The 15,134-nt window shown below is 46.1% G+C and overlaps 1 protein-coding gene across 2 annotated transcripts in view; it reads right to left on the bottom strand.

Annotated features, from left to right (window-relative positions):
* The window catches only part of BACE2 (beta-secretase 2), a 50,785-nt gene extending 36,050 nt beyond the window's left edge, over positions 1–14,735 (bottom strand). Inside the window, exon 1 of one of the 2 annotated variants that reach the window (XM_005526618.3) lies at positions 14,353–14,735. In XM_005526618.3, coding sequence (XP_005526675.1) covers positions 14,353–14,676 — 324 coding nt within the window. In that variant the 5' untranslated portion in view covers positions 14,677–14,735. The remainder of the gene's footprint in view (positions 1–14,352) is intronic. The other variant, XM_088051571.1, reaches the window with a different exon arrangement.
* Between the last annotated feature and the right edge of the window lie 399 nt (positions 14,736–15,134).

Genomic DNA, 15,134 nt, shown 5'->3' with positions numbered 1-15,134 from the left:
TAATTCCTGCTTTCACAACAGCAGAAGTTTGTCACAAACTGTGCTGTCTTTGTAGTCTGGGGAGTTAACAGGAGAAGAAGTGGCAGACCAAGCTCTCCAGAGAGTGTTTGGCCTTTGCTGCCATTCCCCTCGCTCCATTCCCAGATGGTGCCAGAACCTGGGATTTACATTCACTCCCTTCACATTCACTCCCTTCACATTTACTGCCTTCACATTCACTCCCTTCATATTCACTCCCATCATATTCACTCTCTTCCCCAGCCACAGAAAACATTTATTCCCAAACACTCTCACACCCTCACTGGGCCCAGCAGAAGACCAAGAGTATTTCCCCTCAGTCTCTCCATGGTCTGCACTGCTACACTGGGAGGAATATTTCTTTTTTCCTGCCTGAAAAGCAATAATCTCTTTCTTTACCAGAAGATTACAAAGTGCTATCTGGATTAGCCAATCTCTCCGTGTTTAAGAGCACTGCATGATTCTGTAGTGGAGATTTGTATAAAAAACACAAATGCTAAAATGACAGATTGCTCTGAAGTATAAACTTGCTAAACTAAATTGTGAGTTGAAATACGAGCATCTGACTGTGGGACTGATGAATAGTCATTTTGAAGAAAAATATTACAGGAAGTGCTTTATATATATTATCATTTTGACAATAAGGGAAGGCTATTATGGTTTAAAGACAAAAAAAATAGTCAGCCAATCAATCCTGGTAACAAAACAAAATATCTATTCTTCATTTCTGCTCTCTCCTTCCTGCCAATGCCCTCGGTTCCCCAAACATTAGCATTCTTTCTGCACATGCCATCTCATGTGCTATCTTATTTTTCAGGCTGAAATTTATTTGCTGTGTCTAGATTTATCATACAACACATCCATCCTATTCATGCTACATGAACATGCTTTGCTGTTGAACATAAGCCATTACTTGCTTATCTTAGAGCTGTGTGAATCGTAGCAATTTTGTCTCACTGCCTTTTCAGAAAAGATTAACCTTTTTCCCCTGTTTTTTATTTTTTCCCTCCCTCAGATACGAGTCTCACACCCTGTAGCAGACAAAACCAGGTGTGTGAAGCAGCTCTGTAGTTCACATAAACCAGCTGCAGCTGAAGTCATGCTCTGCTCTAAGCACTGGGTTTTAAGGGAAATCTGGACTAATTAGAGAGTAACAACAATAATCTAGAGGTCTAGAAAGAAACCACCTGTTGACAGGCTTTAAATGGCTTGAGAAGATGAAGGAAAAGTGTGATAGGGGGTGCCACAGAGACCCCCAGGGAGCCAAACCTTTCAGAAGGAAGGGGCTGCATGGAAGCCAAGAGGTGCCTTCATCAACCTTCCCCAGGGTAGCCACCAACACTTAACCACAAGGAGAGTTAGCAGAAATCCTCCCGAGTCTGAGTGAGGAAAATCTCTATATTTGCTGTACTTGTACCACACACGTTCTTGAATGGAAAGGTAATGAGTGCCTAGATAAATGGGGGATTAAAAAAGCCCCCACAAACACTCTGAAATTCAAGAACGAATGCATGAGACATCAGCTATTCGTGCTTAAGTGCACACAAAGCTCTTGTTAAATCCAAAAGCCTGTTTCCACCTCTTAGTAGGTGTAAAGGAACCAAATTAATAAATTTCCTGGTAACTACAGCACAGCACTGACGATACAGGGAGGCTGTAAGCCAAATGCCATTGGGAACAACTCTCACATTTAACTGCAAGCCTCGAGAGGAATCCCAGTGCCCACGCAGCCTTGGTTTAGAGGCAGGCTAAGTCTAAGCCCTGTGCCGTGTCCTAAATTAGCAAGAGTCTCATCCAGAGCTCCGCCCTCCCTCCCTGGAGAGCAGGGTGACTTAAGGTGCTGGAGAGACAGCTATTAATTCAATAATTCCATAGCTAAAAAGAGCTTAACTCTTGGAGATGTGCTTGTGAATGGCATCACCCATTTCACAGGCTCCTTCTCAGCATAAAACCCTTCCTCACCTGGAAACCTCAGAGTGCCACCACCACAGGGCAGACCTTCAGGGCACTGTCCAGCAGGATTCTGAGCTCTTTGGGATGCCACATCAGATGGAGCTAAGGATGCTGTAGGAGGAGCTGAGGAGGGGGAGAGCTTCCAGCTGCACAGTAAAGCAGGGCACTGTGGTTGAATGTCTGCTGTGGCTGTTCTGATCACCAGCACTACTTAGGGCATGATCTTTCTAAAAACTATAATCATTTCAAAGAATTTTAGAAGTTGAGCTTTTTTAAGGGAGTTAAAAAAAAAAAAAAAGGAGAAATCATGCTACTACATTACCTTTCAGAATACAATATTAAGGAGGGCTTTTTGCCTTTTTTTTTTTTTTTCCTTGGGTTAAGGAAATGAAATCAGTAAGCCTACATAAATGTATTATACCCAGTGAATGATTACAGTTAGAAGCTGCATTCAGTTCAGAATTTCAATTTTCCGAGGCTTTTGCTCTCCAAAATTAGCTTCCAATTTATTTTGTCAGGTCATTCTTTTCTTTTCCTCTATCGCTCATTAGACTCTGCAAAACTGCTGTCAAATAAAAAAAAATATATATAAAAAAGGGCATTTTTAACTCTTCTTCTGTATCTAGCTTCAGAAGTCCTACAGTACAAAAAAAAAAAAGCTTGTTTTGAAATTAAATCAACAACCCTCCAACTGCAGTGGGACCAAAACAGTTTTGTACACATGTACAGAGCCAAGCCATGCCAGCAAACTCAAGAAGGCTTGAAGTGACTAATCTTTAAACCTTCCTCCCCCTGTAGGTGAGTCACTGCCCATGTTTACTGTGCCATCTGGAAATAATAAAATTCATCAGGGAAAGGAAGCCCATTCCTAATGTTCTTGTGCTTAGGCTAGGAGGTGTCCCTAGCCTCATGAGCACCGCTATTTTTTCGGTGATCTCCCTTCTGCCAAAAACACCACAGCCCCCTTGTCCTTCAGCAGCAGGCAGGAGCCCTGCAGGAGAGCTTCAGTCCCACCCCTGTGTTCCTACCTTCTTCCAAAAGTCTCCCTCACACCCAAGATCTGAACTTTAAACTCAATTTTAAATAAGATCCCGGATTTCAATTACACTGGAGATGTGAAACCAAGTGCCAAAGCTGCTCCTTCAATACTTTAGAAGGTTTTTGTTTTGGTTTGTTTTGGTTTGGTTTTTAGGGAGACTAAAAGGAACATAGGGAATGGTTTCAAATTGAAAGAGAGTAGGTTTAGGTGGGATATTAGGGAAAACTTCTTCCCTGTGAGGGTGGGGATGCCCTGGCCCAGAGAAGTTTTGGATGCCCCTGGATCCCTGGAAGTGCCCAAGGCCAGGTTGGATGGGGTTTGGAGCAACCTGGGACAGTGGAATTTGTCCCTGCCATGGCTGGGCTGGAACTGGATGATATTGAATTTGTCTTCCAACCCAAGACCTTCTATAATTCTATGATTTGAAGGCAGTGAATAACTTTGAAAAAAAGTCTGTATTTCAGAGGTAAATAGAAAGAAAATGAAACTTGCAGTGAGAAAAATCAGATTTTTCAGAAGGCTGCATGCCAGGTCTGATCTCTTACCTCTCCTCCCTGCTTAACCTCACTCTTGTAGTGACACAAATTCTTTCCAAGTTTTTTTTTCCCCTTCCTCTATCAAAATGTTAGTTTTGGAGATGAGTGTTTGTTAGCAAAGGTTTTTCAAAGCCTGGAGAGCTGTGAGGAGGAGAGGTGAAAGCAGGACACTCCTGACTCATCAAGTCTTTCCCTTCTCCCCGGAGCGAGCTCTTCCCAGCAGCACTTCCAAACCCACTCCGTGGGCCACCACTCATTAGAGCATCCTTCTGACTTCCCGCTTTCAGGAATTCCTCCTTACGTTTTCTTAGTGCTTCTCTTCAAGGACACTGGATGCCTGGAGACTTTTTCCAGTCTGTTCTCCTAAAACGCTGTAACAAACCCAAAGTGTGTGAGTTTTCCCTGAGTTTTCTCTATCCACACACCACATCAGTGACCAACCTGCCCAAAACATGGAAGTCAATGGATATGATGCCATGGCAAGACCCAGCTTGCTGCTTAAGACAAGTTCAGGGCTCTGAAAGCAGCCTGTCCCTCCTGGGGGCCAGGAAAGCCCAGACATTCCCATGTTCCCCCAGTGAGATCCCTGGATTAGCCGGGATAGCTGGATTTGGAGAGGTAGATAAACAAGCCCACACCTTGGCAAGCCAGCTATGAACTCCCTGTACCTCAAGGCACCATCCTCTGCTATAAAAATGCCATGACTTGTTCCTCAGGCCCCATTTGCAGCACTGCCAGGTTTTATTTAACACGAGATCTGGGTTGTGTCAGCCTGAGGAGCTGAAAAGGCCAATCCCACCCTCTCAACTACCTTGAACCACCTCTTCCTCACCTGTCATAGCAGCTCCCACCTCTTTCCTCCCTTTCTGCCCAGAAACAGCCACCATCCCACACTTTCACACACCTACTGGGCTGGTAGGATGGTAAAGGGACAAGACTGGATCTGCCAGTGCAGGGGAGGGAAGGGAAGGAGGGAAATATCAGGACAGAACCCACCAGTTCATCCATGTCAGGCACAAAGACTGGAAATTGGTTATTCTGATCGTGTTTCCTGATGGAAAAGTTGTGCCACACCTCTGGGGAAATGGTGTAGGGTCAGGCAGCTTCCCTCTGCTCTTGGGCCATCTTTGGTGGCCACAGGAATGTGCACAGGCAGTCCCAGGTCTCAGAGCACAAACAAGGTGATGTAACTCCAGTGGTTTTATTTCCCTGGCAATTAATAAAGGGAATACAACAGATGGGAGGCTTTTGCTCCCCATTGCACCTGACCTATTTAGGATATTGCCAAGCAGAGTTTGATTGTCATCATGGGTGTTCCTTGGAATTATACAGGGGAGTTCAAAGGCACAAATGGAAAACAGCTTTATGCTCCATATTAGCAGGGAGGACTATTTGACTGGGGGGAAAAAAAGAAAAGGCAAAAAAACCCCAACCTGTTAAGCAGTGGCATAATGATGTATTTGATTAATTAAAAATAAGAATCAAGCTTTTTATTCATATTTGTTCTAATGTTTTTACTTAAAAAATTTGGCAGGACAATTTAAAAGGCAGTTTTGATTCTCAAGTGAAATAAGACACGCTTCTAAAAAAAAAAAATTCTCTTTTTTGAAAGCAGCACTGTTCCTCCCCTGCTATTGGAGTAGTTTATTTCTCTCTCTCCTTCTCAAACATTCATACTTTACTCTTTCCCCTGGCTAATACTGGAGAGGCAGCAGCTCTGGGAAATGAACCAGCTTTGCCCGTGGCTCATACATCATTACAATTGTTAACCAAGTTCCACTATAAAAATCTTGATTACACAGGAGAACACGGAGGCATGCAGGAACACAGCTTCATTTCCAGATACCAGATTGAGTTTGTAGGGCAGGAAGTTAAAGGGCTTTGTTATGCTCTCAGGTTGATAAAGTCTGCCAGGACACACCATAGCAGCAGACGTCAGACAGCTCCCTGCAATCCATTCCTCCACACAGCAACAACTCCAGTGTAGGAATGAGCTTCCTTCTACTCTGGCCAGGGGTTACATCCCTCTGTGTGATGGTGGATGGGTGATGGGAGCTGGAACTGGATGGGCTTGAAGGTCCTTTTCGACCCAAACCATTCTATTCATACCAGTGGAGCTGACAGTGCTCAGGGCACTGGAATTGTGGAATTTTTCCCACTGGCAACAGCAAATGCTGTTGTGCACACCTGCCACAGAGAAAAGCTCCCAAACCTGGACAAAAAGCTGCAGGTAGTACCACTGGCATCTGGTCACTTGCCTATGACCAAAGGTCATTCAGGGCAAACCCAAAGGCTCAGCAGAGTGCAAATGAAAGTTAATTTTAGCTGGAACATGTAGCACACAGCAGCTTTCAATAACCACAGCCCCTGAGAAATTTTGTGAACTTTCCCCATCCCCCACACTGTTTATCTCAGCGGTTCAAACGCAAAAATCTGGCACTTTGGATCATGTGAGATGTTTGTGTTATTCCCTGAAGGACTTTGCTCCTGAGAAGTAATGAGAAGATTATTCTCTGACAGTTAAGCTGAAGCACTGTGACTGCATCAGATGTTACATTGCTCCAGCAGCTCCCAGACTTTTGGGAAGTGTGACCACCTTTGAACTCCTCTGTCTTATTTGCAACCTGAGAGTTGCTGAGAAGAAAAATGAATGAATTAGATAAAAATCTCTTTAGTCACCGAAAAGGTAGGATTGATGAATCATTTTCTGACACGCCTCACACTTCAATCTTTCCTGTAGCAGACATGTGCCAGGCAGCACAGTGAATAAAGGCACAGCCTTTCCAAACCATGCTTAAGCAGCACAGCAGTGCTGAAGTGCCCTGAAGAGCTCAAGCTGGTGTCGTGTGCTCTGGCTTGAATCACAGAGCCATGGAATGGTTTGGGTTGGGAGGGACCTTAAAAATCACCTCGTTCCAACCCCCTGCCACAGGCAGGGAACCTTCCACTAGACCAGGTTGCTAAAAGCTCCAACCAACCTGGCCCTAAAAAGGTGCCACAGCTGTTAAATTCTTATACTGCAGATACTGACAGTCAAGGTTTCTGTATCAACAGGTATCACCATGGAATTTTGGAAGTAAAGTTTCCATTTACATAGGAAAAAAAAAGTGAGGGAAAAAACCTCCCTCAAGATTTCACAAAGTCACAATTTTGAGAACACATCCAAATCCTGCAGTCAAAACAAAACACACCACTATTTTATTTTCTATGCCAAATCTATTGCTGCCAGTGGCATTCTTCAAATTCTTTTCTTCCTGAGCGCTGCAAGAAAATTTTCAAATTGGCACATGCAGGACCCAAGCTTCCATATGATGACAAAGCAGGTAAGCCTTTTGTTCCTGTAGAAACCCCAAATCCTGATCTTCTCTGGCATAAAGCTTCTTATGGAAGAAAAGTAGGAAGCAGAAAGAGCCTGGGTGGTGAAAAAATTCTCACATCTGGCCTTGACCTGAGCCTGAGCATTAGGTGGGCTCCAAGGTGCTCTTCTAAGAGCCACTCTCACAGGCAGATCCACTCACAAATATCAAGGAATTATCTGAGAGATGGCTGCCAAAAGCATCCAATTATTTTCCCCCGTCAAATGGCAGAAGCTGGCCTTTAATCCCTCCCTCAAGTGGAAAGGTGACTTTCGAGTTGTCATGTCTTTTTCTTTAAAGCAAAACTGCCAGTTCTGGAGTTTTGGATCCCTAAGGATGGATTCTTCCCTGTCTTTAGAGAGGAGAGGCTTACCAAGTGTTACTGCAGCATTAATACCTTTTCTCTTTTAAAATAAGACCAGACTGGGATGTGAGACCAGCATTTTCCCTGAACACATGCAATCTAGTTTAACAGCAGTTTTTGCTAGTAAATAGGTACAAAAATAAGCCAACCATTAAGCTAAATAAAATCAAATAATTTTAGTACTTGCAAGCTGAGCAAAGAGGACAAAATCCACAAGTAATTTGTTTTTCACAATATCAAATTATTAGTAAGCAGCGGCGAGGGAAAAAAGCATTGCAGAGTGCAATTACTGTCTTAACAGATTCCCTTCAAAAGGGCCTAATTATGACACATTAATTGTATTCAGTGAATTGTAATTTTCACTCAAATAAGATCTTTTTCCCCCACCTAGCTTGCTTTCCTCAAATTCCCTCCCCTTGATACCCCACAGGTTTCGTCTGTTGGAGAAGGACTCTTAAAAAAAACCAAATTGAAAGTCTAGAACATTCATCCCCAATAAAATACTCTCAGACATAAAAAAGGCAGCGAGAGCAGTAGGAAAGACAGGTACACGAAGAATGAGGGAAGAACCCCGAGGGAGGAGTGAGAACAGTGGGGAGAAGGTGCTATTTTATCAGCCTTTGGCAGAAGAGGGAGCAAATATTGACTCTGGCCCGAGGTTTCTGAAGGCTCCAGGGCTGACTTTGCTACGTGGCCGCTCTCGGACGTGCACGGCCGAAAGTCCATCGGAAAGCCACGCCTGGAGGAAGGCTGCTGGGCAGGCTGGGCCCGTGGGCAGCAGCAGCTGCCGTGGGCAAGCTTTCACCCTAAGGGGGAGAAGTTTTCAGAACTCCTTGGTGAGGCTCTCAGGTGATCCCAGGCTGCTGCATCCCTCGCTGTGCCGCGCACGGAGGTGCCACCGCAGCCAAACCAGCGCTGTGGGGTTGGTGCACACTCGGGATCCCTCGGGAGCCGCCAGCGGTGGAGGAGCATCCTGAGCGTTTCAAGTCGAGGGAAAAGCATGGTGGGTTGCTCAGGCTGAGGTTCTCCTCTCAGCTAGGCTGTTAGCAGCCCGGGTGAGCCGGGTCCTGCCAGCCCAGTTCCATAACACCGCCATCCAGTCGCGCGGCGGGCTGTGATGGGGGCACGAACAGAAAGGAAAATAAAATCTATCTAGTATGGGGCTACTTTAAGTGCTTTGAAGGGCACTGAGCTGATGGATACAAATTCAGGTGTAAAATTGACCTCAGAACACATTCTGTGTTTGCTTCATCAGCTTGGACCTACAGAGCAAGCCCAGGCTGGAAAGCAGCAAGATGTAGGACAGGCCTGTCAATAGCAGGAAAAAACACTTCCCTTTTTAAGGCAACTGAGAGCTGCCTCCTTTACTTTGAAGATTTGATCTCAAGCCCTAATCTATGCTGAAATAGAAGCAACAAGTTCCTTCACTTATTTACACAAGTTGTTTGTAGGATTAAATCTGTATTTTACAGCCAGTAGGAAAAGGGGGAGCGAGGTCTGTCCGCCTCACACTGGCGAGGCACATGTGAGAGCCATTGTACCAGCTTCCTTTCTCAAACAGACCTGTACTTGACAGTGACCAGACAACACTTCAGGTCACACTCCTTTCACTTACACTGAGTGAGGAAATTTCAAAGGTAATAAAATGTGGAGGCGGTGTAATAGCTAAGGTGTCCTTACATACTCGAAGTCGTAAGTGCTCTTCAGGAAAATGAAGACCCCTGCAAGGTGTAGTAGCTTTTAAATCTGTCTTGCCAGATGCAATCCCTAGAGCTCACAGTCCTCTAGTCAGAGAAGGGGGGAATAAGGAGAAAAAAAAAAACAAAACCAAAACCCAAACAAGAAGAGAAAGATTTCTTCCTTAATAATCCAAATGAACCAAACACATGGAAATTCCACACGGGCTTTCTTTTGTTCACTGTTTCATTTTCATCTCATTTCTACACCAAATCCCAACTAATTTACACTTCATTCAGGCAGAACAGTTATTTGCTCGCCCTCTACTTTCCTCTTTCCAGATTTAACTGATGCTTTTTCCTTGATAAGGAATGAAACACAGAGTGATAAAAAATGTGATTCTGACACCTATTTCTACCACCCCTGCTCCTCACAACCCCTCCTCCCCACTCCTCCTCTTCTGCCCCAACCCACCAGGATCTGAATTCAGGATTGCTACAACCAGAGACCCTGGCTAATAAAGCTTTCATCACTTCTCTGAAGAGGAGAAAGCACCTTTAAAGGAACAGTTGGTGGGGCTCTAATCCCTGACTCTGGGAGAGAAGCACGTCCTGAGGAATGACCACAGTGAGCCTCTTCCATTCAGTGCAATTTGCGCTCGTATTTTGGGTTATTTCTATAGTACAGGCTCTACTACCTCCACAAAGTCCCTTTTGCCAGGGCTAATTTTGGATGGAAGAAGGTGCCAGAATGCTAATTTGTAAGGGCAGGGACTTTTTGGTCAACCCAAACCTGGTATGTTTGCTTGCTTGTCTTGGGTCAAAAACATCACAGCCTGCCAGGCCACAGCCATTCACTTCACTGTATTAGTCCTGAATTACAAATGCCAGGTCCTCGTCCTTTTTATTTTGCAGGTATCCAACAACAACCAAAATCGATTCAAATCACCATTTAAAAACAGGAATATTTTGCATTTCATTGCTATTTCCACTAGGCAGATCTGGAGGGATTTTGATGCTGCCATCTCAAAACACTCCAATGCACCACAGAACTTGTCTTTGCTTCTCAGCCTTTTGTTTTTTCAGCTGTCATAAAGAACTCAAAAATAAATAGAAAAGACCTTAGTAATTACTAAACAAAAAAACCGCAAAAAAACAGAAAGAGAGGCTTGAGATGGAACCTGCCTTCTGATATTTGAACAAAGAAAGATCACATTTTAAAAGTCCTTGTATCTAGGAAGACAGTGAGCCCCTTTTCAGCAAAATTAAGAAAGCAGAGCTGAGCTTGTTGGGGAATAGCACAGTGCCAGAAATCAGATTACAAGAGTGGTTGAATCTTTCCTCACATCTTCATTCCTTCCAACACTCAGGGAATGAGAGCTACCACCAATTATGGAAAAATTGCTGCAAGGTCAGAACTTGTTAATGTGTGTGTACATCACTTTCAAAACACGAAGCCGTAAATTCTGAGTCCATGACACACTAGAGGTATTTAATACATATCCTTCTTTATCATTCCTTCCTTTAATAGCTGGAAGAAATGGAAGGGGAGATAACCTCCCACCAATTATGTGGGAGCTGAAGTTTGTGTTTTGCAGCAGAGGCCGTGAGACCCAACATCCACACTGACCTGAAAACTTGGGAGCAAGTTCATAGAGGGGGTTTTTGCTCACCCCATGCACAGAACAAACTGCCATTAGGATAAACAGCAGATATAAAAGCCTCTTCATGAACAGAATGAAAAAGTGACACTGGAAGGAAGGAGCTGTGACATTCAGAGCACAGGCTGGATCCTTCTGTCATTAATCAGGAATAACATTTACCTGTTCCCAGTGAAAACATAGCTTGGAAATGCAGTGGGATCAGCAGGACTGCCACCACCTCGTACAAAATGAGGCAGTGGTACTGTCCCTGCAAACATTTAATGCAGTCCAGATGGACTTCAAGAAAGCTGTGAAAAACATGAGGTTTTTTTAAGAGTTTGACTATTCTTTTGGTCAAAAGCTTGTAGGAGAAACAAAATTAATATGAAGAGAACTGCAGTGAAGATAGCAAAAAACCCTAAATGATCTTCGATTCAATTTCTCACAGTGCTTATAATCTCAGGGTAGGCAAAATAATAAAAGATAGAGCAAAGGAATTCCACTGGATTATTTAAAGAAATAGCTAAGAACACTGCACACAATTCATATTGGGCTCTTGCCACCTCTTATTTAAATCTGAAATTGGAAGAAGTGCACCTGTACAGAAAGGTATAAAGCACATAATCCATCAGGAGTAGGACACAAAATAATGCATCCATGAAACGAGGGACAAATACATCACACCCTTCAATACATTAGACTGTTTTCACCTTTCACATAATTCTAAAGTAGGTTTAAATGTGAATGAATAAGAATTAGTGGGGGTAATAACACTTGACACCAACCTGGTAGCTGGTCTGGAGATTTGATAGGATTAGGAAGGATACTGTATCATAAAACTGGAAATGATCAGAAATGCTTTGGCTGCAAACACTTTGCAAAACTGGATTGACTGCACTGAAGTTTCCTGTCTTGGAAATAAAATAATTTTTGACTTCACACAGCTGCTCTATTTTTGTACCGTCAGAACAAGTGTTTCAGAACTGCCATTGTGAATCGCAGCTCTGTGCTGTGTTTATCTGCTATATGACAAATCAGAACTGGAACGAAAGCCAAAAAGTATGCCTCAAATGACCTGAAAAATGAAATTCTGTCATAGTAGCTTCCTTCCAAGAACAGAAATTAAAAAAAGGAAAATTTCTAAAAATGCAGCTGAGCAGTAAAGCGAGCCCTGTAGTGCAGAAGCCTTTCACAAATGTTCATTCCCCATTCTGGCACAGCAGCTTCCAACACTTGACGCACACGCTCCCGAAGTCATGGGCACCAACACTACTGTAACCACGACATCAAATCTGGTTCCTCTTCTCACAGCCTGCTGCCTGGTCGTGGTCCACCCCTGCCCTGAGAGCATCTCCCCATCCCCTCCCTGCTCCTGTGCAGAGCAGCAGCCGTGCCATCCACCCTTCTGCTCCGGGAGCGCAGCCGCGCTGCGCCGCCACTCTTCGCCGCCAGCATCCTCCTTCCTCCTTGGCAAAATGTCAGGGCAGCACTCCTGCTCCCTGGGCTGGCCTGGGAACAGGCCTGGCTGAGGCAGGGAGCTGGGAAGCCCCAAGCTGGATTGGTGCAAGAGCAAAGGAAGGTGTCCAAGCATCGCTTTGCAGCGCAGGTTCTGACGTGAAGCAAGTCAGGTTGGGAGGAGCATTTAAATTTTCCTTTTCTACACCATCATGCACAGCCCACTCCCAACTCCAGCAGCGACTTGGCCAAGGAGCTTAACACAATCCAACGCTTGGCACTATCCAGACACTTGCTTTTAGTAGCAGCATGTGAAACATTCAAGTACCAACAGTAGCAGCTTTGTAGCTTTATACTACTCCTTGCAAAGCAGGAAAACAGCAAGTAACATTTGTGATCTTTAAGTCTTCAGGTTTCAGGCAAGGAACGAGATAACAAATTCATCCTCATCAAAAGTATAGAATAAATTCTAACTGTACTCCACTGAGTCATTACACACCAAGATCTGATTTGGGAAATAGAAGCATTTATAACCTTACGTACAACCTCAGTGGGTCTACTTGTGAATAAAACCTCACATGTGCTAAACCACTGGTAGTCTTTAAAATAATTAACTTTGCAAGAAGTCAGAACTAATTCAAAATAGTAAAAGTTTTGCAATCAGATTCAAAGCATGTTTTTTTTTTCACGTGGAAAAAATAAAAATCAGAGGAAAGTCTAGCTGAAACCCTCCATCACCTGTAATACAAGTGATACGAGCTGTTAAGCATAAGAGAAGCCTCTGGGTGTACTGAGGGCAGCACATTTCTCCCTCTTAGACCTCCAGTCATATTATTAAAGGCCTGTCACATTTTTCCATCTCCATTTCTTCCAGAATCCCCCTAGACATGTAAGGAGATAATAAGCTTGATAGTCACTTTTCCTACCTGAAATTATTTTTTTTTTCATCTAAGACATGCTGAATTGGGTGATTAGTCCAATCAAATCTGGTGCCTTGATTCTGGCAGAAGCCAATATTGAATGTCTGAATGTTCCCTGGAGTTATGAAGCACACACCACACCACACTAACAGAACTAGTCAAATATGCATCACTCAACACGGAGGAAAAAATTATTTCATGGCCTCTGTGGCTGCTGGGCCACACCTTGATACGTCAGACCTAGTTAAGATTTTTTTTTTTTTCTTTTTTAAATCTCTATTTATTGATCAGAAAACAATGCCAGCCTTTCTCAATGCATGTATTGATCCCAGTGTGATACCTTTTGATTAGAGAGATGATGTGGCCAATCCTCTTACATTTGAGGGGCAAAAAAAGAAAGAAAGAAAGAAAGAGCTCAGAGACGTCCAGAAATGCAATGATGGCTGAACACTCCCCATTGGCTGCGCATTTTGGCATTCATTGGCTTTTTATTACGTAGGGGAGTTAACCAGAAGAATAGAGATTTTTTTTTTTTCTTCTGTCTACACTGGGAACCAAAGAACCTAAACTCCTGAAGCAAACACAAAGTTTTGAAGGAAAGCCCCGAGGGCTCTCAGGAAATTAATCCCCACTCAGCTGACTAGTCATCCCCACCAGCAGCGCTCCTCCTGGGATCTCATGACACACATGAAAGAGCGACTACACGGCAAAAAAACCAAAAAACCAACCCGAAACAAACTTCAGCCACGCTGGTGGAGACGGAGAGGGAAGATTCAAGGCGACACGGTTTATCTGAAAACAATATTCAGAACACACACTTTCTTTGCCCCGTTAATGAGCAACTCATGGATTCCCGACAGAAGGGGCTGGTTATGCCCAGCCATCACTTAGTTTAGCAGGAAGATGCCGAGTGATTCTCCCGGGAGCACTGGGAAGATCTACCAAAGCACCCAATCACGATGCAGAGCAGCTTAAAAAAGCAAAGAATAATAAAAAAAGCAGCCTCTGTCTCTAAAACACGGTCAGTTCTACCGGCAGAGCTTCGGATCCAAGCGCCGTGACACAGCCTAAAAGAAAGCCTGGGGGCCAGATCGGAGATTTCCCGAGCAGGGGCAGGACAGGGCACCGGGGGATGATCTTCTCCTTCCTCCCCTCCCTGCCGGCCCGCGGAAAGTCTCAGCTCTGCCGCCGCTCCCCCGCGCCGGGCACCGGCACCGTCTCCCGGGAAGGGAGGGGGAGAAGGGGAAGGGAGGAGGCGCCAGCTCCGAGCACCGGGACAAAGTTGCTTTGGAGCAGGGGGGGCTGCAGAGTCGCTCCCACCCAGGATAAGTTTGGTCCCCTCCTCCCCGTGCCCCCAGCGCCCCCGGCCCGCAGCCCCCGGCCCGCTCCTACCGCCTGCGGAGGGGTCCCGATCAGCATCTCCAGGTAGTAACCGCGGCCGGAGTCGCCCTGGAGGTTCTCCACCATGGCTAAAAAGTTGAGGGTGCCGCCGGGATCCGAGGCCAAGGCCAAGCCGTCCGCAGCCCCGGGGGCATCCTGCTGCCGGCTGCCGCTCGCCGGCCGCAGCAGCACCGGGGCGGGCGGGGAGCCGGCGGGGGCGGCGGGGTGGGACACGCGGAGCGGGAGGGAGAACAGAGCTCGGCAGAGCCCCGCCGTGCCGGCCAGGAGCAGCAGCAGCAGCAGCAGCAATCCGGGAGCCGCCAGCGGCGTCCCCATCCCGGCGGCAGCGCCGGGGCCGGGAGTCGCTTCCCAAGTGCGGCGGCTCCGGCCGGAGGCAGCGGCCGCCTGGCTGCCAGACGGGAGCAGCCGGGGAGCGGGGGGGAGGAGGAGGAGGAGGAGGAGGAGGAAGAAGAAGGGAGCGGCTTACCCACGCCCCGGCTCCATCTCCCCCTCCCCCGAAGCGAGCTCCTCCTCGCGTTTCTCCCGCACGGCCCCCGGGCAGCCGGAGCGCTCGGAGCTCCGTGCGGGGAAAGTTGCTCCGACACAGCGGCCACGGAGAAACTTCCCGGCTCGGCTCTGCCCTGCCCGCAGCCCCGCTAACGGAGCGGACCGGCACGGGGGGGAGAAAAGTTTCATCAAGCCTGAAAGGGCGAGCGGCGGAGCGGGGAGCCGGCGGCTGCCCGGGGCTCCGCGGTCCGGCAGCCTCGGGGGAGCCGCTCCCATCGCGGCCCCGC

Source organism: Pseudopodoces humilis, chromosome 2 (assembly GCF_049639895.1).
Source record: "Pseudopodoces humilis isolate 2021_Gansu_Grassland_sample_001 chromosome 2, ASM4963989v1, whole genome shotgun sequence".
Classification (NCBI taxonomy): Eukaryota; Metazoa; Chordata; class Aves; order Passeriformes; family Paridae; genus Pseudopodoces; species Pseudopodoces humilis.
The sequence above is the reverse complement of the archived record's forward strand: the minus strand, read 5'-3'. Positions and strand labels throughout refer to the sequence as shown.